Raw genomic sequence first — 12,612 nt, 5'->3', positions numbered from 1 at the left:
TTAAGTCAGAAAAGACCAAATTCCCAAAGGCTGTATAGGAAGGATTAATGCCCAGGAAGCACTGCCTTGAGGGACCCACGCAAGTACACATACAGCCTTTAACTCAAGATACAGATTCCCAATAGAAGTAATACAAAGAGAGAACAGACAGAAGTAGAAGATATAAAATTACTAATTAGGGTCACTGTTGGATTCTCCCCAGGTACTCAGGCCCTGCTTTTATTTTTTGGCTCCGAGAATATATAGGTCAATGTCTACGGCTTACGAACAACACAAATCAAAAATATGAATGCCTAAAAGCTGTATGAAAAGTTTCCAAGTTGGCAGTTCTTCCATGCTTTTAAAACAAATAATTGATAAAAAAAAATCACTTAAGTTTGAGATTTAAGAGCCAAAAACAGTATTATTGGGCACATATTTAAAAATATTAATTGTAGAAGATGAAAGGAGTCTAATATTGTCCTTTTTTTCCTGCAGACACAAGGAAAGGACATACAGTAATTCAGGCAGTTTAACAACAAATTTCTCTTTTCAGATAAATTATTAGGCACTAGTGGCAGTAGGACAACTACATCCTCACCTCAAAAAGCTTATGAAAATAACCTGTATGGCAATTTAAAAATCAAACCACAACAACATAAAACCATGAGGGCATTACAGATTAAAAACACTCAACTCTTAAAGAGCAAGTAATTCTGGTGTGGTGGAGAGCTTCTTTTTAATTAGGGATTACTGACCTACTTAAAGTCCAAGTGCAAAAACTCAATGTTTCCCCCACGAAGAAATTATCTCTTGGTTTCAGCACACTATAGTGAAAAGTTCAGGTAAAAACAAACCTAAACAATCAGATTTCTTTCTCTGAACCAAACCACCTTTTTTGTATGATAAAGATCTGCCATGACTCCAAGTTCTGTATATATTTATATTGAGCTTAAACAAAGTTCTTTAAAATAGACCATTCTCTCATTCGTTTCTGAAGCAAAAACTATGCCATTTTTTGGATAGTGTTTTTACTAAGGTACTATACCACTCAAGAAAATAAAAATTTCTATAGAGTATCCGAAAATCTAAGTAGACTCTAACACCTAGCATCAGAAGAGGATTCTAGTAACCATAAGAGATACGGAACTCTTATTACCATTTCTACAATGGCTAGAGGGTATAGTTCCTCCTTTAAGTTTCTTGTCTCCATTTCATTTCCCTGGAGTCCAGCAGGGTCTGGGGCAGGAGGAACAGAAGCAAGCAGTTTCCAGATGCTCCAGAGGCTCCTTGGCTCCAGGCTTCTGTCTGACGGGCTAACCCGTTCCTACAGTCCCTCCACTACATCCACTTCCAAAAATCCACAGTACTTTTCTGATTTTGAAGCTTTAAAGTCAGTATGCAGTTGATTAGGAACTTTAATAGGCTACCGGTAGTCCTTTGAAATGGTCTGAGAACAGTTCAAAAGTTGTTCTCCCCAGTTCCTTAAATTGGAATGGACCTTCCCTGCTCTCGAAGGCTGTCTAAATCCAAACAATTCAGCAGATTCCAGCTGGCTGTGTTTGAGGATGAGGGCCAGAAATATCCAATTGTCTAAAACTGTGCTTTCCAGTATGGAAGCCACTAGCCCGTATGTGAGTATTTACATTTAAATTACTTAAAATTAAATGAAGTGAAAAATTCAGTTCCTTGGTTGCCTGAGCCACTGTTTAACTGCTTAAAAGCCTTTGTGGCTAGTAGTTACTGGACTGAACAGAGCATACATAAGACATTTTTGTTATTACAGAAAAATATATTGGACATTTCTGGTCTAAATATATTTGTGTATGTGTTTATTTTTAACTAAACAAGTAGATACCTAAAGCTCGAGGCTAATTACAAGATGACAGCAGGTGAAGAAAGAAAAATGATTGGTTAGCATAGACCTAGTTGAAATAGAAAACAAATGGTAGATCTAGAAAAGCATATAAATTTTTTGACTTATGAGTAATATTCTTTGATTTATTAAAAATGGATATAAAAATTATTTACTATCTACTGAAAATGTACAATGTGTAAAACTACAAAAAACAGAATAAAAATAAGGATATAATCTTACTCTTTGTAAATTAACATTCCTAAAGAGACAGGACACATGGACAGACAGAGGTGTTATTCTTTCTGTGAGCATGTTTTCTCAGATTATGAAGCAGGGTGGGGTGTCAGGATTTCAGCCTCTGCCTGACAGATAACACTGAGGCCAGGAGAGGGGAAAGTCCAGGCTCTGGGGTTTACTGGAGCTCATTCCTGCAAAAGGCCTGAGGTTATTAGCTCTTATACATGGCAGGTATCTGAGCTCTTACTGTGGCTCAAAAGGATTTAAAAATTACCTCTAATAAGAGCAAACACCAAAAATCACTGACTGGGGAAATAGTCATGAGTCTCCAGACCGTTTCAAGGGTAACTTTATGAAGTGGTAAATGTCAGAGGCCGTCCTCAAAAATTTTATTTGTGAAAAAGTCATTGAGTGCCTACGGATGTGAAAATTCTGTATGTGACCATTAGAAAGAGCACCTCACCTCTGAGGCCACTGAAGTAAATGCCAGGGACAGGGGGTCTGTTTTCTGTTTCAGCCTGAGTGAATGTGGGCCTATGTGTTACATATGCAACAACATTTACTATGAGGCTTAGTGGTATTAAATGGATGGAATGTGAGATGAGTTTTAGACTGGAAGAAGGCAAGAGACATAGGTGGCTATTCTAGACTGTAGAGGACAAGGCAGGGGACGCAAGGAAACCGAGGGGGTCAATGTGGCTGATGCAAAGGTAGCAGACAGGGAATATGGGTGGCTGTGGGGTGAGGCAGGATGAGGCACACTGGAGCTAGAGTCTAAGGTCAACTTTAAGACTGAGGGTAATGGGATCAGTCACTGTTTTGACTTTACTGAAGTATGCAGAAAGATTTATATTTTTTATGAAGCCTTTTTAACTGACTGGAAGAAGAGAGTCCAAGAGTGAATAAACCATTTGCAGGATTTTAAGAGTAGATTATTTCTGAAATAACAAGTTGGACCTTAGTTTAAAGCCACAGAGATGGAGGGAATGCTAGCTGCATTGGCTATGGAAGTTGATAAGTAAGTAGGTAGGAAAGAGTGGGGCTAGTAAATACTTTTTAAAAACATTAAGCAATAATCAGAATTTTGGGTTTTAACAATACTGGGGCTACTATGTATAAACAGTAAGTTTCATTTGTGATGTTTTACCTTTGTTGATTTTTAAAATAAAAAACCAAATGCTTGTTGTAGGAATTCAAACAATGTATGAGTATATAAAATAAAAAGGAAGTTTTTGCTATTCCCCATCTCCAGTACCTCTTAATTCAGTCCTCAGAGGGAATCACTACCACTAAAATTTGTATTTAAGATCTCTTGATATTTTTTTGTAAAATATGTTATTATTATTGTACGTATACAATCACAGTATTCCCACTGGTCACACTATGCTCTTTTTACTTGACATTATATAATGGCTATCTTTTTTTTTGGCCATGCTTGCGGCATGTGAAAGTTCCCAGGTCAGGGATAAAACCCATGCCACAGCAGCAACCCAAGCCACTGCAGTAACAATGTGGGATCCTTAACCCCCCGTGTCACAGGATAACTATAATGGCTCTCTTTTGAGGTTTTACCATGGCATGATAATGCATGATCCTGAAGGACAGTCTTTGGACAAATACTGTCTTAGCAGAATCAGAGCAGTAGCAGCTGATATAACAATCATTCAACTGCCTTCTGCTAATTAAAGAATATATCATATAGCAATAACCATCTATAATTATAGCAACTAAATTTTCTAGGTATCGTTTAACTCAAGACTAGCTAATCTGAGATTAGACACAATGCTGCTCAGTTTATTCTCCACATATGAATTTTCTTTAATATAACATGACTTACGACACTTGTAAAGCTGCATTTATTTCCTTGAGTAGCTCGTTAGTCTTATTAAAATCTGCCCGCATGATATTTTTCTCTCTGAGGTGGTCTGCTGTCATGACATCCAGCTCTTTTTCAAGTCTCTTGTTTAAATCTTGTTCATGCAACCTGTTTAATTTATTTTTAGTTAAGAAAATGTTATTCTGAAGTCAAGCGTTCAAAACTTTCTATAGTCTACCAGATTGGAAATGGTTTTAGGTATAATATACAGAAAATTTATGGAAACAGCCTAAAGTAAGGTACTTACTTTGCTCTAATCTTCTAAGTTGTTATAGTTGTCTCCTTTAATGCTTTTTAAAAATAACATTTTATTTTTGTCTTTTTGCCATTTCTTGGGCCACTCCCGTGGCATATGGAGTTTCCCAGGCTAGGGGTCGAATCGGAGCTGTAGCTGCCAGCCTACACCAGAGCCACAGCAATGCGGGATCCGAGACGCATCTGCAACCTACACCACAGCTCATGGCAACTCCGGATCCTTAACCCACTGAGCAAGGCCAGGGATTGAACCCGCAACCTCACAGTTCCTAGTCGGATTCGTTAACCACTGCGCCATGACGGGAACTCCTTAAATAACATTTTTAAAAGATTTTAGTTATTCATATACAATTTCCAAAGTTAGTGAATGTATGTATGTACATCATTCAAAATATAAAGATTTCTTTTACATTTCAATTATAACATAGTCAACAAATAAAAAGTGGCCTTTAGTATCTTACTAGAACGGAATCTAGTCATAAAATAGGCATGTATTGCTAAAAACCACTGTAACAGTCTTTCAGATAACACTGCAAATTCCTGCTGTGGTAATTAATGGCATACCTCATCTGTTGGTTGGATTCACTTCGTATTCTGAGAATTTCTTTTCCCTTAAATTCCAATTCTTTGGTTAGGGCACTTATATTTTCATGAAGGTGCTGTACCTCCTTATCCAAGTCTGAGATGTGATGCTCTCTGTGCCTTACTTCGTCTTGTAGATCTGTGATTCTACACATGTGCTCCTTACTCTGAAAAATACAAATAGTTCTTAAAAGTTTTCTACATTTTTACTTTCTGTGTTTCAGGGAAAGAAAGATGACATAATGGAATGTTGAATGTAATAAATCTGATATTGCTTCAAAAGCAAACAAACTGCTGAAATAAGGAAAGCTAAAGGCCCCTTCTACTTTCATATGTATAAGAAGTGCTTATATGGATGCAGCTTCAATAATAATTTCAGGGCCACAGGGAGCCCAAGAGACCATATAAGCAAATCTCCCTCTTTTACTGATGAAGAAACCAAGCAGATGATCTGTCCAAGGATGATTTATAATCAATGCAGAGCCAAGATTAGAACACAGGGCTCTTACATACTCAATAAGTTATATGGTCTTACAGTAAAATGCTCGTGCCACTGTCCTTTAATTTAAAAAGCACGCATCTATGGAGGCCATCACAATACACATACATCCCATGGCTTAAAAAGAAGGCTGTCTGCTTCATACTGGCCTAGCAGTTATCCTGTTTGTAGATGAGCTGCCTTCCATTTTTCCTAGAAGTCATTGTTTTCTGCACATTCTGTGGGCCTAGACATTGCCAATTTGACTGTCAGCCTAGCCAAAGAGAACGTAACTTCCCTTCATGGTTAAAAAGTAGCTCACTTAAAACTTCTAGTAATGAAGAAAAATTTGAGCTAAATATTTACATATTTGAGGACTAACCAAGTAAGTCACAAGTAATAAACTAATAAAGAAAAGCCTTTACAGTACTATACCTAGTACATCCAGACATACACTCAAGATCACAAACTATCAAATTAAAGGAAGTACACATGGCTAATAAGCAAAATTTAAAAAGCATGAATAGTAGAAGTGCTAGTGATATGGAAATAAAAACTTTTTTTCTTCTTGCGGACCTGCTACCTCTATAGGTGCGCTATTTAAATTAACTGAAATTAATTATAGATTAACTAAAAATTCAGGCCCTTGGTCACACCAGACATACATGGCTAATGACTTCTGTAGTGGATAGCACAGACATTGAACAGAGTTATCACGGAAAGTTCTACTGGATATTGCTGTTTTACAGTCTTCTGTTTTTACTCTGTGTTATTTATACTTCATTGTTCACTCTCAAGATGCAGGTAAAATTCAAAATATTCAATTAAAAGATCATCAACTGACCATTATGGTACAGAGTTGAATTACTTATTTCCCTTTAAAATAAAACTTAGTATAGATAGTAAATAATTACTAGTGAAAGTACTAGTTACTACAAAATAATTTTCATAAAATTGTGAACATTCATACTTTTTTCCCATTTATTTAAGAAGTCATAACAGAACAGAATGCTCTTTACCTGTCTTCTGCTGATGTCTATGCTTCTCTCTAATTCCATTTTAGCAGCTGCCAATTCTTGATGATGATTATGCCGTAACAAGTCAATTGCAGCTGCGTGTTGATGGTTTAGTTCTGAGCGTAAAGAAGCTGGAATCCAGGGGGAAAAAGAGATTCAGTGTATTTTTAAAATATTGGTATTTTAGATAAAAATTATAAAAGTTAGGAGCTCACACTATGGCTCAGTGGGTTAAGGATGTGGCATTCCTGCAGCTGTGGCTCAGATTCCATCTCTGGCCCAGGAACTTCCATATGCTGTGGATCCAGCCAAAAAAAGAAAAAAGAAAAAAAATTATAAAAGTTAAAGAGTATTATTTTCTAAAATTAAGACACATACATGCCAATTAAAATATCATGGAATTGTATGCTTCTTAAAATATTAGACTTATTGTAGAATATCCTAAGTTAAGAGGTCATCTAGCTTTGATGAGGATAAGAAAATTTTCAGCAGCTCAAATGGATCAAGGTATTTCTATACATGCTTTCAATTTGCAAGTAAGTGCTAATGCAGAATAAAGTTTTAAAACTTTTCCCATTCGCTATTAAAATAATCAATTTTAGGGTTGAATGGCACTATATCATATATTAGGAGGCAACTTCCCATCCAGTTAAGACTTCTTCCACAATATTTTTTTTTATTTTTTATTTTTCTGTTTATATTTTACGTATGTATGTTTTATTTTTCTTAGCTTTTTAGGCAACACCCGAGGCATATGGAGTTTCCCAGACTAGGGGTCCAATCAGAGCTACAGCTGCTGGTCTACGCCACAGCCACAGCAACGCCAGATCCGAGCCACGTCTGCAACCTACACCACAGCTCACGGCAATGCTGAATCCTTAACCCACTGAGCGAGGCCAGGGATCGAACCCTCAACCTCATGGTTCCTAGTCAGATTCATTTCCACTGTGCCATGATGGGAACTCCCACAATATTCTTGAAAGATGTTAAACACCGGCTGGTTAATATTCTCCGTCATCATTTTTACCTAAATTTGAGATTATTTCATACAATCCACACTCACTGAATGCCAGGTACTATAGTAAGGAAGAATAAAATATGACCTTGTTCTTATAACTGCACAGGCAAGAAGGAAAGGCATTACTGTCAAAGAATTAAGGGGGATATCAGAGATGAGCATTAGTTATAATGAAACCTGGGTGGTATAAGAACCCAGATTTCCCAGGAGAGGGAAACTGGGAATGCTATCACAAAGGAATTGTCACTAAAAGACTGAGTTAGGGTTCTCCAAGTGGAGAAACATAAATTAGGAAGAAGGATAATGTATGCAAAAGCAGAAAGAACCTATCCATCAGATAAACAATACTGCAGATACGAGTAAAATTCAAATTACAAATTTCAAAGCTAAAACATGAGACTTTAAAGAAATGCTGGGCTTTGTAGCAAGTCAATTTAGGCTCCTCCTGAGACCTTCATGTAGCGCTTAAGTTCAGTTTCTGCTAATGTTGAAGGCTGCTTCAGTGGGAAAACGTGACAGGTCATGGGGAAGGACATGAGGAATCACTGAAGGATTTAAAGCTGAGAAGTCACATGGTGAGATGTGAGTCTCCCAAATCCAACTGTGGAGTCTGGAGAAGGAACCATGGGAAGGGAGATCAGCGAGAGGGTCACAACAATAATCCAGCTAAGCAGTGATATGACTGTGAATTACACATGGCAGAAAGACTAAAGAAAAAACAGATATAGAGAATATTTAAGAGGAAGAACTAACAGGATGTGGAAGTGAAAGAAAAGTTTAATGCATCTCCCAAATTTGTGGCTTTGGCAACTTGGTAGACAGTGATACCATAAATTCAAGTGGGAGGTATAAGGATGACAACATATTTTGGACCCAAGGGTGATGGTGAGGTAATATTTAAAATGTAGAGTGTGAGCAAGAACATCTAACAGTATGATAGCAGTAAATATATATATATATATATATATATATATATATATATATATATATATATATTTGGTTCTCAAGGAAAGCAGTTTGGTCTGGAAATACATATTTGGAGTTACAAGCACAATAGATGATAGCTGAAGCCAAGGATATGTATAAAAATAGAAACAATCCAATTGGAAAGAAGATATACAAATGGCAAATGAGCACATGAAAAAAATGTTCAACATCATTAACCACTAGGGAAATGCAAAGTAAAATTCACAATGAGATATCACTATACTCCTATCAGAATGGCTATAATACAAAATGGTGACAGTATCAAATGCTGGTGAGGATGTGAAGAAATTGGGTCACTCATACATTGCTGTTGGGATGTAAAATGTTATAACCACTCTGGAAAATATTTTGGCAGTTTCTTAAAAAACTAAAATTTGATTACTATATGACCCAGCTGTTCAACTACTAGGCATTTAACCCAAGTAAATAAAAACTTAAATCTGTACAAAACTGACACTGTCTTGTGGTGCAGTGGGTTAAAGATCCAATGCTATCACTACAGTAGCTCAGGTCACTGCTGTGGTGCAGGTTCGATCCCTGGTCCAGGAACTTCCATATACTGCAGGCATAGCCCCTATTCCCGCCCCCCCCCAAAAAAAAAAACCCAACAAACAAAAACTTGCACAGAACTGAAAACACCCAGATGTCCTTCAGTGAGTGAAGGACAACAAATATGGTAGGTCAATACCATGGAATACTACTTAGCGATAAAATGGACAAACTATTGATACATACAATAATTGATAAGTCTCCACGGAATTACACTGAGTGCAGAAAGCCAATCTCAAAAGGGTTTATCCAATTCCATTATAACATTTTAAAAATGACATAACATTTTTAAAATGACATTATAGAAATGGAGAGGATTAATGGTTGCCAGGAGTTAAAGATGCGGAGGGAGCATCTTTCACGGAGGGAGTGAAGTACATGTGGCTGTAATCAGGCAGCAAGGATCCTCATCTTCTGTGTCTTGACAATATCAATGTCAATATCATGGCTGTGATATACACTTTAGTTTTGAAAATGTTATCAATGGGGAAACATTAAAGGATACAGAGGATCCTTATAGCCTCATATGAATCTACAATTATCTCAAAAAGTTTAAGAAATTACAAAAAGTCCTTTTCTTGACAAAGAGGTATCATGTTTCAGTGGACAAGAATTCCAACAATTGGCCCACTTTTACCTCTCTTCAGAAAGAGGGCAGGGCTCTAACAACTTGGCCTGGACCTCCCAGCAAGAGTAGAGATGATGAACTGGGTCGACTGGCTTTCCCCTTGAGGCCCCAAATATTGACAACACTTTGTTCCCAATTCTTACTTGGAAAGAGTGTGCCATTGAAGTGTGACAACATGTTAAAAACATTAGGAGAATTTGGGAAAAAGCCAAAGAGAAGGAAAATGAGAAGCTAGGAATAAAAAGTTACCAAATGACCAAAACCTAAAACCAAAAACCTTTAAATGCATGTTCAGTTTGTCTCTGAAATTCAACTGATCTCCTGTAAAAAGGGTGGTAATTTTAACAACTCAAAGATAAAAAAAATCCTATATATATATATATTTTTTTGTCTGTTTCTCCATATGCTGCGCACTCGCAGCTTATGGAGGTTCCCAGGCTAGGGGTCTAATTGGAGCTGTAGCCACCGGTCTATGCCGCAGCCACAGCAATGCCAGATCCGAGCTGTGTCTGCGACCTACACCACAGCTCATGGCAACGACGGATGCTTAACCCTCTGAGTGAGGCCAGGGATCGAACATACAACTTCAAGGTTCCTAGTCAGGTTTGTTAACCACTGCGCCACGACAGGAACTCCTAAAAATCCTATTTGATAAAAATCTGAAAAACACCCAAACAGAAATTCAGACCAAACATGACTTTTCACTTTAAAACAAAATCCTTAATTGGGAAGCACCAATATGACAATCTAATCTCAAGACATGTGGTTCCATGCTTATCTACTCCTTTCAGTCACTGGAGAGTGGGAAGCCCCAATGTCCTGACTCCATTTAGTCCCTTAGTGACAGATGGAAGCACCACTGGGTGTTGCTTACACAGCCAGAGCACAGAGAAGGCTGAGGTGCCCTCACTTTACCATTGGTTTTCTATCCATTCTACTTCACCTTACTCGCTCCTTCATCCAGTAACTTCAAATAAAATATGCACAACACTCACATATTCACTTTGCTGTTTCAAAAATTAAGAACAGAACTTTGTGATTTCTTGTTGAATTTTTTAAATTGGGATTTGAAAATAAATATGATAGGATTATAATCTTTTAAAAATACCAAGCATAGCCTTTCCTTCATCTTCTAATTCAAACCGAAGTGTCTGAAGTTCCTGTTCCATTTCTATCCGGAAGCCCTCCATGGACTCTCTGTGTGCATCTTTTAATGACTGAAGCTCTGCAGAATGTTTCTGTTGTAAATGATTTTCAAGAGCCTAAAACAAGAGAAATATAGTCAAGTTATTATGCTAGAATATAAGAAGGAAAATGCAAACAAAATAAATACTGAAAGTCATTATTTAAGGAAAATAAGGCAATTTTCACTCATTTTCAAGAAAATTAGATATGAGATGATCATCAGAAAATAAATTAGGGTCCCTTGAGTAGAATAATCAACATGAAACCAGTTTGAGTCAATATATAGTATTTGAACAGGGATGTGGACCCTTTACCTAAATCAGTGTTCGAACAAAGCTATTTTCTAAAGCTGCTAAGGGATGTAAACCATCTAAAATTAAGGAATAACTCCTCTATGTGCACAGACATAGACTTAGGAAAGAGGTGAAGGAGGCCAGATCAGAAAAGATCTTCTGATTGGGAAAAGAGAGATGAGGGCTCTTAACAATTCCAACCTTATAATTTTTGTAGCTCTTTTCTCCAGTCACTCTTTGTGCCTGCATTTGCGAACAGAAGCAAAAGCTCTGAGAGTAGGTAGCTGAAAGTGTACTAAAGCCTTTCATGTGATTAGTTTCAAAAGACTAGCCAGAGAGAACAGACTACACGTGGCTAAGACAAAGAGAATGTAGTCACAGGAGAAAAAAAAATAGACCTCAGGGTACAAGTTTTGAGACTGAACTGCTTACTATAATCTACAACATGAAAGGTTTCTGAGCAAGACACCACAAAAATAGGGCTGTATTTCTTTAATCATTAAAACGTATCTTTTGTAGATCTAGATGAAGAGAGAAAAATTAAAAATCTGATGAAAGGCTATTATAAGTTCACGATAGTATTAAGTGATTACAGTGGTTAAAACTATATTTAATCATTGCAAACATGACAGTGTATTTGTCCCATGATGAACTTGGCATTATGATGGGAAACAGAAATAAACGTTGTCTGCTATTGTGTACAATTATATGAGTATATGTTTGATCACTGTAACCCCTACCAGAAGTCATAGCCTAAAAACACCTTGAAATAAAGCAATACATAATTTTTTGGAGCAAAAAAATGAATTCTTTAGAATTAGAAGGCTAATAATTATTAGGTGGTTGGATTACATCTGAAAATATGTCACTTTAAAACTTACTCTTTGTTCTTTTTCCTTTTCTTCTTCCATGGTTTGAAATGCAAGGACATGTGCTTCTTTTAAAGATTTATGTCTTTGTTGATGTTGTTCCTCTAATTCTTCAAGCTCTTGGGTAAGTCGTTGCCGTTCTTGTGTAAACTGGGCTTGCAGTTGTTGCAAAGAGGTCTGAGACTGGGAAAGCTGCATCTCCAGATTCTGTTTCAGCAAGGAAATCTGTGCCACAGAACAATACACAAAGAAAAATCAACACAAGGAATAGTTTACGTATTGCCTTCCTAAGGAAAAAAGCATTTCAAAGATATTAACAATAGCAAAAGAACTGCTTTAACAAAGTGTCCACTTAAAATGTTTTACAATTTACCACAGATACCTCATCTTTAGATATTACCAATTTTATTCTGATTTTGGTAATTACCCTAAAAATAGACTTTCGTGGTATTGTTTGTAGACTCTCTAAAGAACACTGCAGCCCACATTTAGAAATATAATAAATACCTATGTTGCACTGCACTAAAAATTCATAATATGAAATAAAAATGGAAGACAACTAGTGTATTTAAGTTACAGTCACTTTATGGTATTGCGCTATCAAGTATGAAAAGTTAAGCTGCTTATTTTTGAGGCAGCAGAGTTGAGTGGTTAAGACTATATGGGCTGAGTGAGCGGGAAAAGGGTTATCACACGGTCCACTCAGAATAGTCCCTGCCGTGCAGTAAGTGCTCACTCAGAGCTAGCTAGGATTGAGGATTTAAAAACTACCTTTAAAAGATTTATCATTTTTTAATTTAGA

At 36.8% G+C, this 12,612-nt stretch overlaps 1 protein-coding gene across 8 annotated transcripts in view; it reads right to left on the bottom strand.

Annotated features, from left to right (window-relative positions):
• FAM184A (family with sequence similarity 184 member A) overlaps positions 1–12,612 on the bottom strand; it is a 109,879-nt gene that overhangs the window by 9,463 nt on the left and 87,804 nt on the right. For 6 of the 8 annotated variants that reach the window (XR_002343141.1, XM_021088987.1, XM_021089008.1 and 3 more), the window contains 5 exons: positions 11,823–12,035; positions 10,572–10,725; positions 6,285–6,412; positions 4,770–4,954; positions 3,912–4,058 (listed from right to left, as the gene is read on the bottom strand). Coding sequence is in view for 7 of the 8 variants with exons in the window: in XM_021088987.1 (XP_020944646.1) it covers positions 3,912–4,058; positions 4,770–4,954; positions 6,285–6,412; positions 10,572–10,725; positions 11,823–12,035 (827 nt within the window). In the remaining variant the exon portion in view is untranslated. The remainder of the gene's footprint in view (positions 1–3,911; positions 4,059–4,769; positions 4,955–6,284; positions 6,413–10,571; positions 10,726–11,822; positions 12,036–12,612) is intronic. The other 2 variants (XM_021088992.1, XM_021089003.1) reach the window with 1 other exon arrangement.

The sequence above is a fragment of the Sus scrofa genome, chromosome 1 (genome assembly GCF_000003025.6).
Source record: "Sus scrofa isolate TJ Tabasco breed Duroc chromosome 1, Sscrofa11.1, whole genome shotgun sequence".
Lineage (NCBI taxonomy): Eukaryota > Metazoa > Chordata > Mammalia > Artiodactyla > Suidae > Sus > Sus scrofa.
Note: the sequence above shows the minus strand (reverse complement) of the source record. Positions and strands in the feature narration are given on the sequence as shown.